This window comes from Ipomoea nil, unplaced genomic scaffold (assembly GCF_001879475.1).
Source record: "Ipomoea nil cultivar Tokyo-kokei standard unplaced genomic scaffold, Asagao_1.1 scaffold0482, whole genome shotgun sequence".
Lineage (NCBI taxonomy): Eukaryota > Viridiplantae > Streptophyta > Magnoliopsida > Solanales > Convolvulaceae > Ipomoea > Ipomoea nil.
The window spans coordinates 5184592-5202755 of record NW_017616910.1 but is presented as its reverse complement, the minus strand read 5'-3'; the positions used below and the strand labels follow the sequence as shown (position 1 = coordinate 5202755).

Below are 18164 nucleotides of genomic sequence, written 5' to 3'. Positions count from 1 at the left end.
CTCAAGGTGGTGGAAGTGCATAACTCCGAGATGCTGAGGGTCACCCGTCAGTGGGAGGAGGAGCGGGACAAGGTGGCGACGATCGCTGCGACCTCCGTTGAGGCTTACAAGAAGTCGGCCGTCTTCGAGGCGGATGTGAAGGCGGCGATAGAGGCTCGCCAAAAGGAAATTGCCAAGGAGTGGCTGTCGACACCGGATGGTGATGAGTTCCTCCTGGACTTGGGCGAGCGTGACTATCGCCTTGGCTTTCGCTAGGCGCAGACAGAAATCCACTCTGCCTTACTGGTTCGCGACTCCTCTTTCACTCCCGAGGGCTGGGGCCTCAAGCCCATGATAAACGCTCTTCCCGCGACTGAAGGACCATCGACGACTGTTGACCCGGCAGCTCTTCCGGCGGCTGCTGATCCGGCGATTCTTCCTACAGCAACACCTCCTGAGCTCGCCGAGCCCTCTCTTCAGGCTGAGGACCCATCTTCTGTTCCCCTGGCTGGACCAACGGCTGGGGCTCAAGTTGAAGGGATTGATGTCGACACCCCCTCCCCAGTAGTTTAGGACTATTCTTTTAGGATAGTCCCTTTTGTAAAGGCTGGCCTCCTTCTCGGGCCTTTTTAAATTTTAATAAAATTCCCCTTTTCTCTTCCTTTTCGTATTATCTTGGGCTCGACGCTTTTTCTTTAACCTTGTTTCTTTAGCCGCTCGCCGAGTCCCTTAGTCGAGGCGACTCCTTAGGCTTTTTCTTTCTCAGAAACGTTTAGGGTCGGTGCCCCGTTGTTTCTTTAAATACTCGCCGAGTCCTTCAGTCGAGGCGACTCCTCTTGGCTTTTTCACGGAAACGACTAAGGGTCTGGGCCCTTGTTTCCTAACTCTTTCTCGCCGAGTCCCTCAGTCGAGGCGACTCCTTAGGCTTTTTCTTTCTCAGAAACGTTTAGGGTCAGTGCCCCGTTGTTTCTTTAAATACTCGCCGAGTCCCTCAGTCGAGGCGACTCCTCTTGGCTTTTTCACGGAAATGACTAAGGGTCTGGGCCCTTGTTTCCTAACTCTTTCAGGCCGAGTCCCTCAGTCGAGGCGACTCCTTAGGCTTTTTCTTTCTCAGAAACGTTTAGGGTCAGTGCGCCGTTGTTTCTTTAAATACTCGCTGAGTCCCTCAGTCGAGGCAACTCCTCTTGGCTTTTTCACGGAAACGACTAAGGGTCTGGGCCCTTGTTTCCTAACTCTTTCTCGCCGAGTCCGGGGAGTGATTAACTGTAACTTGTACTTTTATTCGAGTCTCTCAGGACCCCTGGGCCCATACATGTTTTGTGCTTTTCTACTGATAGAACTTCTTTAGGTGGATGACGTTCCAAATCCGATCCACGGACTTGCCCTCCATGGTTTCCAATTTGTAGGTTCCAGCTTGGACAACCGCGGGAATACGGTATGGTCCCTCCCACTTAATCGCAAGCTTGCCCCCCTCTGTGGGCTGACTGGCCTGTCGATCCCGTAGTACGAGGTCGCCGACCTGGAAGGCTCGCGGACGAATCCTCCGATCGCGATATCTTTTTACCGCCTGTTGGTATTCAGCCATTCGCGCACTCGCGGCTTCCCTCTTTTCTTCTAAGAAATTTTTCTCGATTCGAAGACTCTCTTCGTTCTCCGTGTCTGAATAGGTACGAACCCCGTGAGTGGCCTCAACCACCTCAATTGGAACCTTTGCCTCGAAGCCGTACGCGAGTGAGAATGGACTCTCTCCCGTTGCTTGTCGCTGGGTAGTGCGATAAGCCCATAGGACTCGGTCAAGCTCATCCGCCCAATTTCCTCGAATATCTTCCAATTTCTTCCAAATCCCATCCACCAGCGTTCGGTTCACGTTCTCGACTTGTCCGTTGGCCTGTGGGTATGCCATCGACACCTTAGTGTGGCGGATATCGTGTCGGCGGCAGAAGTCGGCGAATGCCTGACAATCGAACTGTCGCCCGTTGTCGCTGACAATGTGCTCGGCAGGCAGAAGCGGCAAATCACCCTTCTCCACAAAAAACATCGGCATTGGTACTCGGTTATGGTAGCCAGTGGTTCCGCCTCGACCCACTTGGTGAAGTAGTCGATAGCTATGACACAGAACTTCAAGCCTCCGGGGGCGACTGGTAATGGCCCCAGCAAATCGATCCCCCACTTGGCAAATGAGATGGCGGTGGTGACCGGCGTGTAAAAGGTAGCTGGCCGAGTGTCTTTCTTGGCGAATGCCTGGCAAACGCCGCACTTGGATATCCATTCAATACAGTCCCGCATCATGGTTGGCCAATAATATCCTTGGACGACTAACTTTCGAGCAAGCGTGTGGGCGCCTTGGTGCGCGGCACAAATGCCTCTATGGGCTTCGGCCATTATTTTCTCGGCCTCAGGCCTTAGCAAACATTTTAACAAAGGTCCCCCGAATGATTGTTTATATAGTTGCCCATCAATGATTTGGAAAGAGGGGGCCTTTCGTCGAACCCTTGCGGTGACTCCCGGGTCTACCGGTAACTCGCCTTTTTCTATGAATCGCCGGATGTCCTCTATCCAGAACATCTCGGGGTTTTTCTCTCGGTCCCATTCCTCGCCAGTCACTTGTTGGATCCTTAACGTTGTTTCTTCAACGCTTGGTCGACTTAGCTCCTCCTTTTGACAGATTTTTGCCAAGTGGTCCGGTACTCCCTCCAAGGCAATCTTGGATAATATGTCAGCTTCTATGTTATTCGTTTGGGATATATACTCTATTTTGTAGGCTCCGAACTCTTTTAACATCTCGACTGCGCGCTCTCTATATAGAGTCATCCAGGCATTCTTGGCCTCGCATGTGCCTGAGATCTGCCCGACTACTAACCTAGAGTCAGTCTTGACTCGTAACCTCTCGACCCCTAGGGCCCTGGGGAGTCGGAGGCCATTTAACACAGCTTCGTACTCGGCCTCGTTGTTGGAGGCTTGGAACAGGTAGCTCAGGGCATAATACAGTCGGAATCCTTCGGGAGTGATAAGCACAACACCACCTCCACAGTGCTGTCGACTTGATGCTCCATCCGCATGCATTTCCCACCATTCGCCTACGCAATTCTCCGTGGCGTGTTCCTTCTCTTCCTCGCTCGCCGTGCATTCGACCAAGAAGTCGGCCAAGGCTTGCCCTTTTAAGGAAGGCCGGGGCTGGTACTCAATCCCATACTGGGTTAGTTCTACAGCCCATTTTACCAGGCGGCCGGACGACGATGGGTTTCGCAAAACGCTTCCGAGTGGTTGGTCCGTCAGTACTCGGACGGTGTGGGCTTGGAAGTAGGGTGCCAACTTGCGCACGGTGATCACCAACGCGTATACAATTTTTTCCAAGGCGGTATACCTTGACTCGGCAGCCTTCAGGGACCGGCTCACGTAATAAACCGGGTGCTGGACTCGCTCTTCTTCTCGGACCAACACCGAACTCACCGCCTTGCAGGAGGCGGCTAAGTACAGAAATAAGGGCTCGCCCGCCTGGGGGGTAGACAATACCGGGGGTGTCGAGAGGTAATGTTTCAATTCCTCAAACGACTGCTGGCACTCCGGGGTCCAAGCGAATCCTTCCTTCTTCTTCATGGCTTCGAAGAAAGGCACGGTCTTATCCGCCGCCTTGCTCAGGAAGCGGCTAAGGGCGGCCAATCGGCCGGTCAGCCGTTGCAGGTCTTTTATAGTGCTGGGAGGCTGCATGTCGACGATGGCCTGTACTTTCTGAGGGTTAGGCTCGATACCTCGCTTGGTGACCATGTAGCCCAGGAACTTTCCACCTTGCACGGCGAACGCACATTTCTTAGGGTTCAGCCGGAGGTTGTACCTTATCATCACTTTAAAACAGTCGGCCAAATCTTCCGCGTGTTTGCTCTCCTCTCGGCTCTTGACGAGCATGTCATCGACGTACGCGGCCATCGATTTTCCCAGCAGGTGCTGAAATAATCGGGCCACCATTCGGGTATATGTGGCTCCGGCGTTCTTGAGCCCGAAGGGCATGACTCGGTAATAATAAACTCCGTCCGGTGTCAGAAACGCGGTCTTTTCTTCATCCGCCGAGTGCATGAATATCTGATGGTACCCCCTAAAGGCGTCCATAAAGCTCGACAGTGCCGACCCCGCTGTCTCGTCGACCAGTTGATCGATCCGAGGTAAGGGAAACGGGTCTTTTGGGCAGGCCTTATTAAGGTTGGTGTAGTCCACGCACATCCGCCACGCCGGGGGCTTGGGTACAAGGACCACATTCGCCAACCACTCCGGGTACTTAACCTCGCGGACGTGTCCAGCTGCTAGTAGCGTGCTCACTTCCTTCTTCACAAATTCTCTTCGGTCGTTGGCCAGATATCGCTTCTTCTGCGCAACCGGTCGATGCCCGGGATCCACGGCGAGTCTGTGCGATATGATCGATCGGTCGACGCCAGGCATGTCCTCCGGGCCCCAGGCGAAGACCATCCGGTGTTCCCAGAGCACCTTTATAATCTCTTCCTTTACTTTCTCGGGGAGGCCGACTCCAATTCGGACCCGTCGGTCCGGCTGTGTAGAGTCGATCTCGACTTCTTCCAACTCGACGGCAGGCTCCGGACGAGGTAGTATCGTCTTTTTTGGGGGCCTCTCGGTGATCTCATGGACCTGCATCTCGCGTTTGCCCATCCCTCTGCATGCCTGTAGATAGCAGTCGCGGGCGACTTTACGGTCACAGCGCACCGTACCTATTCCGTTTGGCGTGCGGAATTTTAAACAAAGATGCTCGATTGAAATCAGAGCTCCTAGATCCTCGAGACCCGGTCGGCCGAGTATAGCGTTATGCGAACAAGCCAGGTTCACCACAATGAACTTCAAGCTGAGTTTCTGTACATCTGGGTAACTGCCAATCTCCACGGGAACTGTGATTGATCCTTCCGCCTCCACCGAGTCCCCTGTGAAACCGGCGAGGGGAGTTTTGACAGGACTCAGCTGTTCTCGAGTCATTCCCATTTTGATGAAGGTTTCTAAGTATAGCACATTGACGCTGCTTCCGGTGTCTACCAGGATTCGTCGAACGACAACGCCATTGATGTCCATGGCTATAACCAATGCATCTCGATGCGGTATTTCTCCGGCTGGTAAATCTCTGTTGGTGAACACGATGGGCTCTCGGCACACCTTTTTAAGGTTCTCCTCGCGTCCATACACCGTCCTGACATACAACTGGCGGGCCCAGGCTTTTTGGTGTTCGCTGAATCACCACCTTCCGGCCCGCCGACTATCATGTTGATAACCGGCTTCTGGCGCCACTGAGCCTCCTCCTCTTCGGGAGCCGGCTGCTTGCCTCGACTGTTTTCAGCAACGGCGGCGGGATCCTCCTCCCCTCGATTGACCGATCTCCGCCTCCACTATTAGGAGGCGGGGTTCCTTGCTGAATGATACCCTCCATGATCTTCTTCAGGTAGAAGCATTCCTCCGTGCTGTGGGTATAAGATTTATGATAACGACAGTACTTAGAGGTCTTACCAGTCTCTTCGTTCGTCGCGCGATCGTCGGTCGGCGGAGGCGGAGGCAGGGCAACCTCTTGTATCTCGTGGACCGGCCGTTCGGGAATCGGCCGATAGGCGTGGACGACGGGTCTGTCATACGGTCGTCTGACCTCAGGTCGTCGAGTTACGTCCGGGCGCCTTTCCTTGGTTTCAGCTTGCGTCCTCTTCCCGCTAGCGGATCCGCCGACTTCGCGCTGCCGCTTATGCTGCATAGCCTGCTCTGTGTTGGCCCTCTTGTTGGCCATATGAATGGCTTCTGCGTAGGTGGCCGGGCGATTGTCCCTCAAGTCTCGGTATAGCTGGCCAGACCGCAAGGACTCGATGAAGAAGGTGAGCGCCGTCTGGTCCTCGACCTCCTCTATGGACTGGATTTCTTTCTGCCAGCGGGCCAAATAGGTTTTTAAGGACTCGCCTTCAACCTGATGAATGTCGCCCAAGTGTGTTAGGTCCTTTTGTGGTTTGATATTAGCGGCATAGTGGCTCATGAAGCGGTCCGCCAGCTCTTCAAAGCTGTGAATTGACCCCGAGGGCTGCGCCACTAGCCACCTTTGCGCTGATCCTTTCAACGTGGGTAAGAAAGTGCGGCACATGACCGGATCTCGTACCCCCAAAACCTGCATCTTAGCCTGATAGCTCAGCAAATGCTCTCGGGGATCGCCGGTTCCATCGAACGTGGCCTGCTCCGGGAACTTGAAATCACCCGGTATCTTAAAGGCCATGACCTCGTCCGAGAAGGGTAAGGCGGTCAATAACGTACGTCCTGGGGATTTGGCTTACCCCTCCATCCGTTCTTTCAGATTTCGCACTTCTTGGACTAAGTTCGCCACTTCGACCCTCTCCCGGGTGCGATTTCCAATGGATTCCGTGCTCTCACCGACCTCTGACTCGGCAGGTTGGTCGTGGTTGCGGAGGGGTTGCTCCACGCGGCAAGTCTCAGTCCTCGCTCTTTTGGAACGGTTCTTCTCTCGTGCAGCTTGTCGATCGCGAGCGGCTAACGGGGCACGACTGGGTTCCTTCCGACCCAATCGTTCTCTTGCCGACCGACGCCCAACGCTGGGACCCAGCCGAGAATAAACGGACTGTACCGGTTGGCTTTCGGCCCGTCGATTCTGTTGCTGGTTGTCGGGCCTATGAGGCGGCCGTGAATCGCGTTGTGGCTGGCGAGTGACGGACTGTTCTCTCACTCCCAGGCTTGCTTCGGCGCAGGCACGCCCGATCGCACGTAGCTGCTCTGGGGTGAGCAGCACTTGGGGCAACTGTTGGTTTATCGGTGGTGTCGGCGGCGTTGTTGTCTCATTTTCCCGGCTCCGGGTGTTTCTTCGATTCAGCTGGCTTCTCAGGTCCGCCTCCCGTCCATTGTCATGACGGCTCGATTGTTCCTCACTTCCTGCCATATCCGGAGCTTTTCTAATTCGACTGAGATTCTAATTGTCGTTCCTCGGACTCGCCTCACTCAAGAGGACACGTGACTCTTAGTTTCGATCCCCACAGACGGCGCCAGTGATGGTTTTTGGGTTTTCGGGCCCAAGGAGGTCCAACACAACCTATGGCTGGAGGATACACCTTTCAATAAAAATGTATGCCTATCTCGGAAACAATGATAGTACTCGGAATCTCTCTGGTATTCTCCCTTCTCCGGGTATTCAATCGTCCGTCCTTCTACAAGAGAGGAGGAGCCTTTAAATAGCGGCTCCTCCTCTACCGACTTGAAGGCCCTTAATGGCCGACTTCAAGACTAATCAAGATATGGAGCCGTTAGACGACATTACTCGGTCAACCAACGGCTCTTCTAGGCTTGTAACAGCCTGACCGAGTCCTGCTTTCAATGCCCTAACGGCTCCCTTTTAAACGAGCCTCTTCAATGCTCTCAACGGCTCCTTGAACCGAGTCTTTCCCTGGGCTTGGGCCTTGGTCGACTCCTCGTCTTAGCCTAAGCTCCCACTGGGCTCCTCTTTAACAGTTCTGAACCGGGCCCCGTGCCTGGGCCTGGGCCGACTCCAGGACTCGGCCCAATTGCTCTTCGGGCTCCTCGGACACTAGCCCACTTCTCCTATCTCGAACCATTTCCTTTGGGCCTCTATCTCTTGGGCCGGGGTCCTTATCCCATCAATATATATATATATATATATATATATATATATATATATATATATATATATATATATATATATATATATATATATATATATATATATATGATTGCATCATATCGTCTGGACTGTTGGAAATAGTCCATTCAAAGGACATCATTTTCGGACATAATTATGTGGCAAGCATGAATTGTGCTAAGTGTGTGGATGTGGCAGCTTTAATGTCTCTTAGTCCTGTACTATAAAAGTGGCAGCCCTCCTTTGTCTAAAACACACCAAGAAGAAACATATTCTTCTTCATTCTTCCTTCTTCGTCACTAATATATATTATATTATATAATATATATTATAATATATAATTCCGTGCTTGCATGTTCAAGTCTGAGCAATAGTGAGGTTCGCCTACGTGATTGCTAGTGCAAGCTATCCGTAGTAGGTCTGTGTAGCCTGTCGAAAGCGTGCCAGGGTTCTAACTGCACCGTTACCGGGCAAATAACGCTTTTAAGGTAGTGTTATTATAACACGGCATAGATTTCCTTTCAACCATACACCAATAGTGTCCGTGCTTCTCAAAAGGCTTCCAGATCGCGCGTTGACGTTGCAAATTTCCCCAACAGTTAAAAGCGTTATTTTGCAACAGTCAACCTTCAGCATTTTGGCACCTACTGTCATACCGGATCTATCAAAAATCAATGTGCTTGATGGGAAAAATTACAGTAGGTGGGCTAAAAGAATGCTGATTCTTTTCGAACAATTAAAGTTGGTTTACGTGCTATATTCAGTTGCACCTGAACCTACTCCAACAGTGTTCTCTCCGTTTGGTGCTACAAAATGTAACCATGAACCTGATTACACTCCGGGTGAAGAATCGAGAGAAAGCAGTCCTGAAATAGATTACATTCCGGGTCAAGAACCGGGTGTAACTCTGATTCAATTTAGAAATGACAATGCGGCAGCCAGAGGATACTTGCTGTCACAAATGAATGACGATTTGTTCGACATCTATGTCAAACAAGATTCGGCAAAAGTCATTTGGGAATCACTGTCAGAAAAGTACGGTGCCAATGGAACTGAAAATCAAAGTGTCAGAACTGTCTACAACAAAAGGAGTAGAAAAATCAAGAAGTTCAAAGGAAGGTGTTTCACATGCAAAAAGCAAGGACACCGAGCACACTAGTGCTACCATCAGAAGGGCAAAACTAGCAAAAGTCAATCTGACAGAGCAAGATGAGTTTTGAGTCTCTTTAAATAAATAGTTATTTTGAGTAACTATATTTGCTCTAGTTCTAAGGGTTCGCATGAAGTATGGTTATCTTAGTACTGAATTCTAGTTGAGCTGTCTAGATTTTGATTACTTAGTAGTACTTATTTCTTTAGTATTTTGAATACTAATGACATTGATTGAAATAATTCGTGCATAGATATTGCTCAAACTTTTTACTAAAATTATTTGTATAAAATTAAGAGCATATATCATAGGCTTCAATTGTAATTTAGTGAGAACATGGAAAAGTCATCATTCTTGAACACTCTGTCTAGGAAGATGGTTTTTAAGTAAACTTCGGTTTCACCACTCGACCTGGGAGTTTTAAGAAGTAGGGTGTTGATTATGCAGGCTAGTTAGAGCGCCACTTGATCTTTACCTGAAATGAGGTTGACTTTCATATGTTGCTAATACAATCAAAGCCTTGCAATAGAAGTTGTTGAAGTACTGCAATATTGATCTGCACCCTATGAATGCTTTATATGAGTTTTAAATTCCTTAAGGGAAGGAAAAAATTGTGCTAGTGGCAACTCTGAAGTCTCATTGTTGAGAGATATTCCGAATAAATATGAACTCGAACATATTCCTTGTGTATGAGATTAATTTCTTATAAGAATATGATGTGAAATTTGTGATTATATTGTTCAACTTCATGTAGCATGTGAACAACATTATTTCTATGGCTTACTAACAATGAGCATTTATATATATATATATATATTATTTAAACTCTTGGTTGAGTCATATTGAAATACCTATAATTCCTAGTTAAAGGGTAATTGTGGTCAATTGAGATAACCAAGTTTGTTGAAATATATTCAACTGTTGAGCATGTATCAGGTAGAGTGCAAAGCTTCTATAATGCTCCACAAAGCAAATCGGCAAAACTCAGTCTACAAAGGAGCTAAAGTTGGGCACCAAAGATCAGTCTGAGTAAGAGATCAAATACGTTTGACAAAAATATTTGTAAGTGTTGCATTGTGGGGGTAATAAACTCCATATATTTTCATCAAAAGTTTCTCTGTGGTATTGAGAATAATGATGAAAGAGAATGTGTCATGTTAAACATGAAAATCTCAAGGGATTATTTACGAGTTAATAGGAACCAATACACATGGAATCCAGAAAGGGTAAATAGTGGGCTCATCACAAGGCCCATAAAGACGACCTTAAAACATCATTGGTGGAAAAAACAACAAAGACCAATAATAAGTCCATTCGATAGAGGAAAATGTTATAGTGGCCAATTTCAAGTGATATCATGGATCGAAGACAATGCTTACAAGATTCGAGGTCGAATCATTTTCAAGAAGGGGAGGATGATGCGGCCCAACATATGAAGATCCATTAAGAATACAAATTGGGCCAATCACAAGGCCCAAGTCCAAACAATTAAGGCAACTCTTCATTGGTGATGTTCAAAGATGGTGGAAATCCAAGTCAAGCCCATTTGCAAAATATGAAGAATAACTCAAGGCTTTTTTATAATTGTTTAAGTGCTGATTTTGGTGATTAAATTAGGCCCAAATCAGCCCTATTATTTTTGGTCATCATTAATTTAAATTGTTTGGCATAAAACACTAGTTGTATTTAGAAAGGATTCCTTAAATCCTTTTCTAAATAAAACTCTATTTACTTGTTTTCTAGATTAGGTTTAGGACTCTTTTTCCCATTGTATTTAGATTACAATGCTGCCCTATACCTATAAATAGGGCACATCCATATCAGTTTTAGACAGGCTTCAATTCAATAAAATTCTTAAGTTTTTCTTTACACTTGTGTAAGAAACCTTATGGCTAATTGTGGACTCAATTAGTGGCTAGTCGTGGACTCGACTAGCAAATTGATTCGTGGACTCGAATCAATCTTCCTTTCTTCAACCTTAGATATAGGTTCGTGGACTCGTTCTTGAATCGAAGGAAACTAGATCCGACTCTAGTTGATTGAAGATTGCATCATCGAGGTACTTGAAGCTACATGGGATTCTTCCAAGTCTTTGAGGATTCGAGACAAAGGGTTTCTCGTGAGGTTTAAGGTATTTTGATCCATCTCTATCTTTACTTTGAGAGCAATCTTGGGACAATATTCCATATTTATTTGAACCTTGGACTAGATTCATATCACGAGTAAACAAAGTACTCGTCAAAGTGCATGTAAGTTTGGTCAAGAGAATCAACTTACTTGAGGGCTAATTATGAGAATTAGTCGTTGACTCATTGGAAGGACTTAAAGTCCAAGTGGTAATGAATTCGTCGTGGATCCCACTTCTGTGGTCAAACGAAACCATGAAAAGAGTTACAAAATAGTACACTAGTTGGTCATTCCGACAGTGTGTGTACCTGTGAGGTTGAGCTACAGCTCTTAATGAATTCATAACTCTTTGAGAAAGGGTGGTTTTGTTGAGACAAACTTAATGAATTCACCGCATGTGAGGTTGAGCTACAGCTCTTAATGAATTCATAACTCTTTGAGAAAGGGTGGTTTTGTTGAGACAAACCTAATGAATTCACCGCATAATGACATGAGTACAAAGTGCTCGTGGTGCCCATGGATACTCTGTAGCCAGTCATGGTGGTCTGCGTTGAGATAGACTTGACAGAGTTGAAGGTCTATCCTAGAATAGACCTAACAGGGGATATCTCAGGGTCAAGAGTATGACCTCACATATTTTAAAGCGACCAAAGCAAATTAAGTGCGTTAAGTTCAAACTTTGTCTATTCGATGAGTTCAAGATCAAATTCACTCCCGTTTAGAGAAGTACTTAATGTCACTATATGACAGTTCAAGTTTTATACACTGGCATGAAAATTTGTTTTGATCGTTGTCAGGCAATGACAGCATCAGCCTAAGTCCCTTTAATGGTGGGGGATTGTTGGGAGCATTTAAAAGGAAAGGCTTCCTTTTGCCTATCCATGTTGTCCCACATTGGAAGTTTAGCCTCTTATACTCAATTGGGATGGTCTATGTTGAGATAGACCTAAAGAGATCCCTAACTTGAGTGGAAAATGGCTACCATGGTCTATGTTGAGATAGACCTAAAGAGACCCCTAACTTGAGTAGAAAAGGGCTAACCACCTCTTATGAAAGATAATGGGGTTATCTCAAGAAGCTGAGTGGCTAAGAAACATGGTGATAACCGTGTAATTGTGGGGGTGTCCAACACCTTCACCACATTGTGATTCACAAACTGTCATTTGCGTTGCCAATAACAGTGCCTGTGATAGAAAGAAAAGACTTACAACTGATTTATGTCTTTAACTACTCTATAAGCCTTTAATGGTGGTCTATACCGAGATAGACCTGATAGAGTTAAAAGTCTGTATTGAGATGGACTTCACAATACGTAAAATCTATAATGTTGTAAGACTTGTCAGAGTTAAAAGTTTATATTGTGATAGACTTTGACAGGATATAGTAGAAGTCTATATTTGAGACAGACGTAACATTCCTTAATACTAAAGGTGTTCGTAAGAAGTCAAAGAGTTTGACTTTTTGTAGGACCTGCCTTTTGAGTTGGTGTGTGCATTCGAGTTCAAAATTTATCTAACCGGTGAGTTCAAGATTCACATCACTCCTGGGAAGAAAATTACTCAGTGTCACTACGTGTCAGTTCAAGTTCTCAAACACTGACATTAAGATCAACTCATTTGTATTGCTCAGACATTGTTGCCTCCTAGCCTTCTGCTTTGAATGTGTGGGGGATTGTTGGAAATAGTCCATTCAAAGGACATCATTTTCGGACATAATTATGTGGCAAGCATGAATTGTGCTAAGTGTGTGGATGTGGCTGCTTAAATGTCTCTTAGTCCTGTACTATAAAAGGGGCAGCCCTCCTTTGTCTAAAACACACCAAGAAGAAACATATTCTTCTTCATTCTTCCTTCTTCGTCACTAATATATATTATATTATATAATATATATTATAATATATAATTCCGTGCTTGCATGTTCAAGTCTGAGCAATAGTGAGGTTCGCCTACGTGATTGCTAGTGCAAGCTATCTGTAGTAGGTCTGTGTAGCCTGTTGAAAGCGTGCCAGGGTTCTAACAGCACCGTTACCGGGCAAATAACGCTTTTAAGGTAGTGTTATTATAACACGGCACAGATTTCCTTTCAACCATACACCAATAGTGTCCGTGCTTCTTAAAAGGCTTCCAGATCGCGCGTTGACGTTGCAAATTTCCCCAACAAGGACTACTTAAGAATCGTAAAATTAATCGATCTTATCTGATCTTTCTCTATTTTTTTATTGCTCAAGTATACTACTATTTTCATAAGGAAAAAACAATTAAATAAATTACGATTAAATAACATTAACCATAGAATTAATTAAAAATAAATAAATGTCTCTCATCACTCAATTACAAACATTAACCATAAAATTAATTAAATTGCATAAATATGATAAATAATTTAATTAAATAAAAAATAAAACATAGATGTTTGTGCAATTTACACCATACAAGGAATGAAGGATACAAACAATTACTACAACAATCACTCAATCAGCACAACATGCGTACGTTAAGTAGTAAACAATAATCTATAAAGAGTAAGAAAATATCAAGTTTTTTTGGGTGTACCCTGGTGAAAATCAGGAGGTGGTCAGGAGGTCCACCTGACTAGCTAATTCAAGTTTACTCCGAAAGGCTATGGGAGCTGTCGCAAGGGGAATCGTTTATGAAAATTGAATATAAATTATCTCGAAATTCTCCCCGAGCTTATTTACCCGTTGAGCTACCATCCCAGGTTAAGTTTCATTCTATTAATTGCATATGCATGCCGCAGTACAATGATTGCGTGTTTGTAATGAAGGAATATATTATCACTAGCGAAACCCAAATCAAATACTACATATATGCTTGTTGTGCTGGAAAGAAAAATCAAACACTTTATACAATTGCATTTAAGAGTGCACTTTGAATAAAATTCACATTGTGATCTTAACTGAGAAAAAATCACAAAAAAATAAATTAACATAAATTATCATAATTAATTGGACTCAAATCAATAAAACTAATAGATAATTTTCACAGGGTCTAATTTGAAACCTTACGCACTATACAATATTTGTACAAATATTGATTACTACAGCCAGTCACCTCGATTATGGAATAAACTTTTGCTGGTTTTACATAAAGATAAGCGTTTTGGTATAAAAGATTATAACATCCGGATCCGTGGCGCAATGGTAGCGCGTCTGACTCCAGATTAGAAGGTTGTGTGTTCGATTCACGTCGGGTTCAAATCCCTCTATTAGTATATTATCTTTAAGGGAAAATGGCACTTCTTCCTCCTAAGTTATATACTTATATAGCACTTTTCCCCCTGAATTATTCAAGTGGCTGTTTTTCCCCCTGAAATGTTAAATAGACATATTTACCCTTAAAATAAATATTTCATTTATTTTCCTTCTCCAACAAATTATGACCATAATTTGGTTCAAACTAAATAGGGATGGCAATGTGCCCCGTCCCCGTTGGGGATCCCCGCCTCCGTAGGGGACGGGGACGGGGACGGGGAAAAGTTTCGGGGATCGGGGACGGGGACGGGGACTTTGTGAAATTCCCCAGTGGGGACGGGGACGGGGACGGGGATACCCCTCCCCGCCCCGCCCCGTCCCCGAAATTATATATATAGTATACTGTATGTGAAACACCATTTCAATTAGAGATTATAGACTGTGAAACACCATTTCAATTAGAGATTATAGACTGTGAAACAATTGAAATTATACATTTATGTTGTGCAAACATTGAAATCATACTGTGAAACCATTGGATTAAATTATATTATGAAACCATTACAATTAAACTGTAAGTGGATTGTTAATATATTATTAAATCATTTGAATGTTTATTTGTTAGTGTATAAATCGTATATTATGAAACCATTTAAATTATTAATCATATAATTGTTCTTTGACTTATAGATTTTAATTTTTCTTTTTTATGTTTAAAAATTGTACTAATTTAACACTTTGACTATGGAATTGATCGGGGATGGGGATTCCCCGTCCCCGCTAAATTCCCCGCGGGGACGGGGACGGGGAACTTTTTCAATCCCCCGTCGGGGACGGGGACGGGGAGTATACTCCCCGCCCCCGCCCCGCCCCGTTGCCATCCCTAAAACCAAACAAACACTATAGCAACCAAATCGAAATATTCCAATTACAATTTAGAATCGAAAGTCGATATTTAGAGTTTATTAAAATCGCGAACCGGAATGGACGGTTCATGTTCCGAACTGAAAAAATAAAATTCATTTATTTTTGAATTTAGAATATTTAAAATAAAAAATAAAATTTTAAAATAAAGACGGTTCAAAATCGCGAACAGGATCCAGAACCGCCGATTCACGGTTCAAGATCCAATTTTTTTGATTCATAATTTTAATAAATTGAAATCCAAATATTTGGTTCTAGATCTGAATCATAACCGGAAACTTTTAATTCAATTGCTATAGTGTTCGGTTCAGTTTGATCCGAACCGTGGTCATCCCTACGTATACGCGATAATTTGTTGGAGAAGTAAAATAAATAAAATGTTTACTTTAAGGGTAGAAATGTCAATTTAATATATCAGGGGGAAAAACCACCACTTTTAGAATAATTGAGGGGGCCAATGTGCTTACCTAAATAATTGAGGGGGAAAAAGGGCTATAAGTATATAACTCAGGGGGAAAAAGTGTCATTTTCCCTATCTTTAATGAAAGTTGCATTCATCACATTAATATCCCCAAAAACATAGTTATATAATATCTTATATCTACAATACAATTCTAATAAGAGCCAATAATGTTAGACTCTTAACTGAAATATCGGTACTATTATTTCTTAAAATGAATAGTTCATATTATTTTTATTTTAATATTTTTTTTAATAATTTTCCTTATTTACCCTCTATTATATTATTTTCTTCCCTTAAATAACATAAATTCCGATAGTATAAACTTTAGTAACGAAATACTCCGTTAACTATTTATTATTTTTAACTTATTCATTAATTTCTATAAGAAAGGTTTTAGGTTTGAACCCGTCCCAATTAGAGTTGATTGTTAAACATATAGGCAATTTATATCGTGCATAGTTCATATTATTTTTATTTTAATATTTTTTTAATAATTTTCCTTATTTACCCTCTATTATATTATTTTCTTCCCTTAAATAACATAAATTCCGATAGTATAAATTTTAGTAACGAAATACTCCGTTAATTATTTATTATTTTTAACTTATTCATTAATTTCTATAAGAAAGGTCTTAGGTTCGAACCCATCCCAATTAGAGTTGATTGTTAAACATATAGGCAATTTATATCGTGCACCAGTGCGCGCATTGCATTGTACGCCCTGATGCAAAACGACGTCGTTTCACATAACTGTATAAAAAAATACACATAATTGTATAAACAAATACACATAATTGCATAAACAAACACACAACTGTATAAAAAAAAATGCACATAATTGTATAAACAAATACATATAATCACGTCAACTCCCTACCGCGCCTCTCAAAACGACGTCGTTTTTGGAGGCGCGGTGCGCACAGTGCAATGTGCGCCGTGGTGCAGGGTATAACGATTGAAACATATACTACAAATATGTTAAAATGTATTAAAAATATACATAATAAAAAATTTAACATAAACTTTGCTCAAATAATTAGTGCGACTAAATACATGACATTCAAAGTTAAGCATCAAAGATTATAAAGCAAGTTTCTCAACAAAAAAAAATATATATATATATTATAAAGCAAGAACGTAACTTTAAAAATCATTTGATTTTTATGCATATATAAAAAAAAAAAATTAAAAAAAAAAAAAAAAAAAAACAAATTTAGGTTAAGTTTTTTTTTTTTTTTTTCGTTTAATTAATCTTCTTTTGATTATTTACATCAGAACAAAACTTAAAATTTCAATTATATTTTTGCATTATTTGTATGATTTAGATCATTATGGTATTAATATTTTTTGTATGTATTTTTATAATGGTACAATTGTACATTACTTTACAAATATTATTCTATTATTTTTTTATCAGACAAAATTGTTCTTACATCATTGTCAGACTTGCGCAACCTAACTACAAAGTTGTTGATCATAAATACAATTACACCAAGACTCTAAAATGGTAGGACCATTTTCCAAAGAATTGACAATGTTGACATCCCACCAGCTCCAATTGAACAAGTTTACACATCAGAATTTTATCAATGCATGAAAACTTCACAAGAAATTTGTAAGTTAATTTTTACTATATCATTATTACAATATCTATTGTAACTATATATTTTGAATTATTTATTATCATCCTCTATTGACAATAATTGTAACAATTGTCATTGACAAACTCTCAAAATAATTTGTCTCAACAACGAATGTAAATTAAAAAAAAAAAAAAAAATCAATGATTTCATTAATATTGATGAAAAGTATGTACGCCAATTTATTACTCTTATTAAATTAAATAAATTAGTAGCTACAACAAAAAATAATACATATGCATTCAAAGATTCATTACCTTCAAATTTATTAATTTATTATATTCACTATATTGTCCTTTTTTTAACATTATCTTGTAATTATATATCAAAGTTATAATACTAAATATGTTAACGAATTTCATGCTCTGCTGACGGACTATAGTGAAATGATAGTTGTTCCAATTCACTGATTAATTTGTAGACCATCGAGGGACTTTTTTTTTTTCTTATTTTGTGTATTCCAATAGATGAAAACGCATCAATTTTAAAATATCACCAATTTCGAAAGTATTCGTATTTTGGTCAAAATTTTTGTAATTGGAATTCGGGAGAAGAAGATCATGTAACCGATTTTGCTCACATGTCTCTCTCGAATCTGCGATCAAAGTATTTTTTATTATGGAAAGCGGAAGCTCTTTTTTTATTTTTCCACGGTATGGCCCGTTTAAGAAAGGATCATACATTTGGGGTAAGTAGTATTCTTGTTTAGTTTTATCATCTTATATACATAATCGAGTTCTTGTTTCAAGTATCTCCACTGCTTTTTGTTCCCGTTCTTTTTCCTATTCAATTTCTCCATCTATTTTTTCTTTGTCTAGATGGTTAATTCTATTGAAAAAATCATTTTTAAGACGATTCATTTTTTTATTTTTTATTTTTTTTGTTTCTAGAAACCCAAGTATTGTCCAATTGATTAGAAAGAGTTTTTTTCAAGTAGGATATTTATTTTTCTTTTGATAATTTTAAAAAAAGTTAATAAACTCCTTGGATAGGTAAAATATATTCTTTCTTTTCCATCACTTTGTTGTGTATCAAAAAAATAT

General features: G+C 42.2%; 1 protein-coding gene and 1 non-coding gene across 2 annotated transcripts; one reads left to right on the top strand and one right to left on the bottom strand.

Moving 5' to 3' along the window:
* Window positions 1–1842: 1842 nt before the first annotated feature.
* LOC109173578 lies at window positions 1843–5046 on the bottom strand. Its single transcript, XM_019322820.1, has 2 exons — window positions 4810–5046; window positions 1843–3474 (listed from the first exon to the last, which is right to left on the bottom strand). Exons 1-2 carry the CDS (start codon window positions 5044–5046, stop codon window positions 1843–1845), a joined length of 1869 nt encoding a protein of 622 aa, XP_019178365.1.
* Window positions 5047–14026: 8980 nt separating this feature from the next.
* TRNAW-CCA lies at window positions 14027–14098 on the top strand. Its single transcript has one exon. It is a non-coding gene; the product is annotated as a tRNA-Trp (tRNA).
* Window positions 14099–18164: the final 4066 nt, after the last annotated feature.

Bases quoted from the DNA above. Each gene is read 5' to 3' on its own strand.
- LOC109173578 (XM_019322820.1), bottom strand. From the start codon at position 5,046: ATGGACATCAATGGCGTTGTCGTTCGACGAATCCTGGTAGACACCGGA. The intron at 3,475-4,809 runs GTGAACCTGGCT...TCTACCCCCCAG, and splicing joins TCAGCTTGAAGTTCATTGTG to GCGGGCGAGCCCTTATTTCT.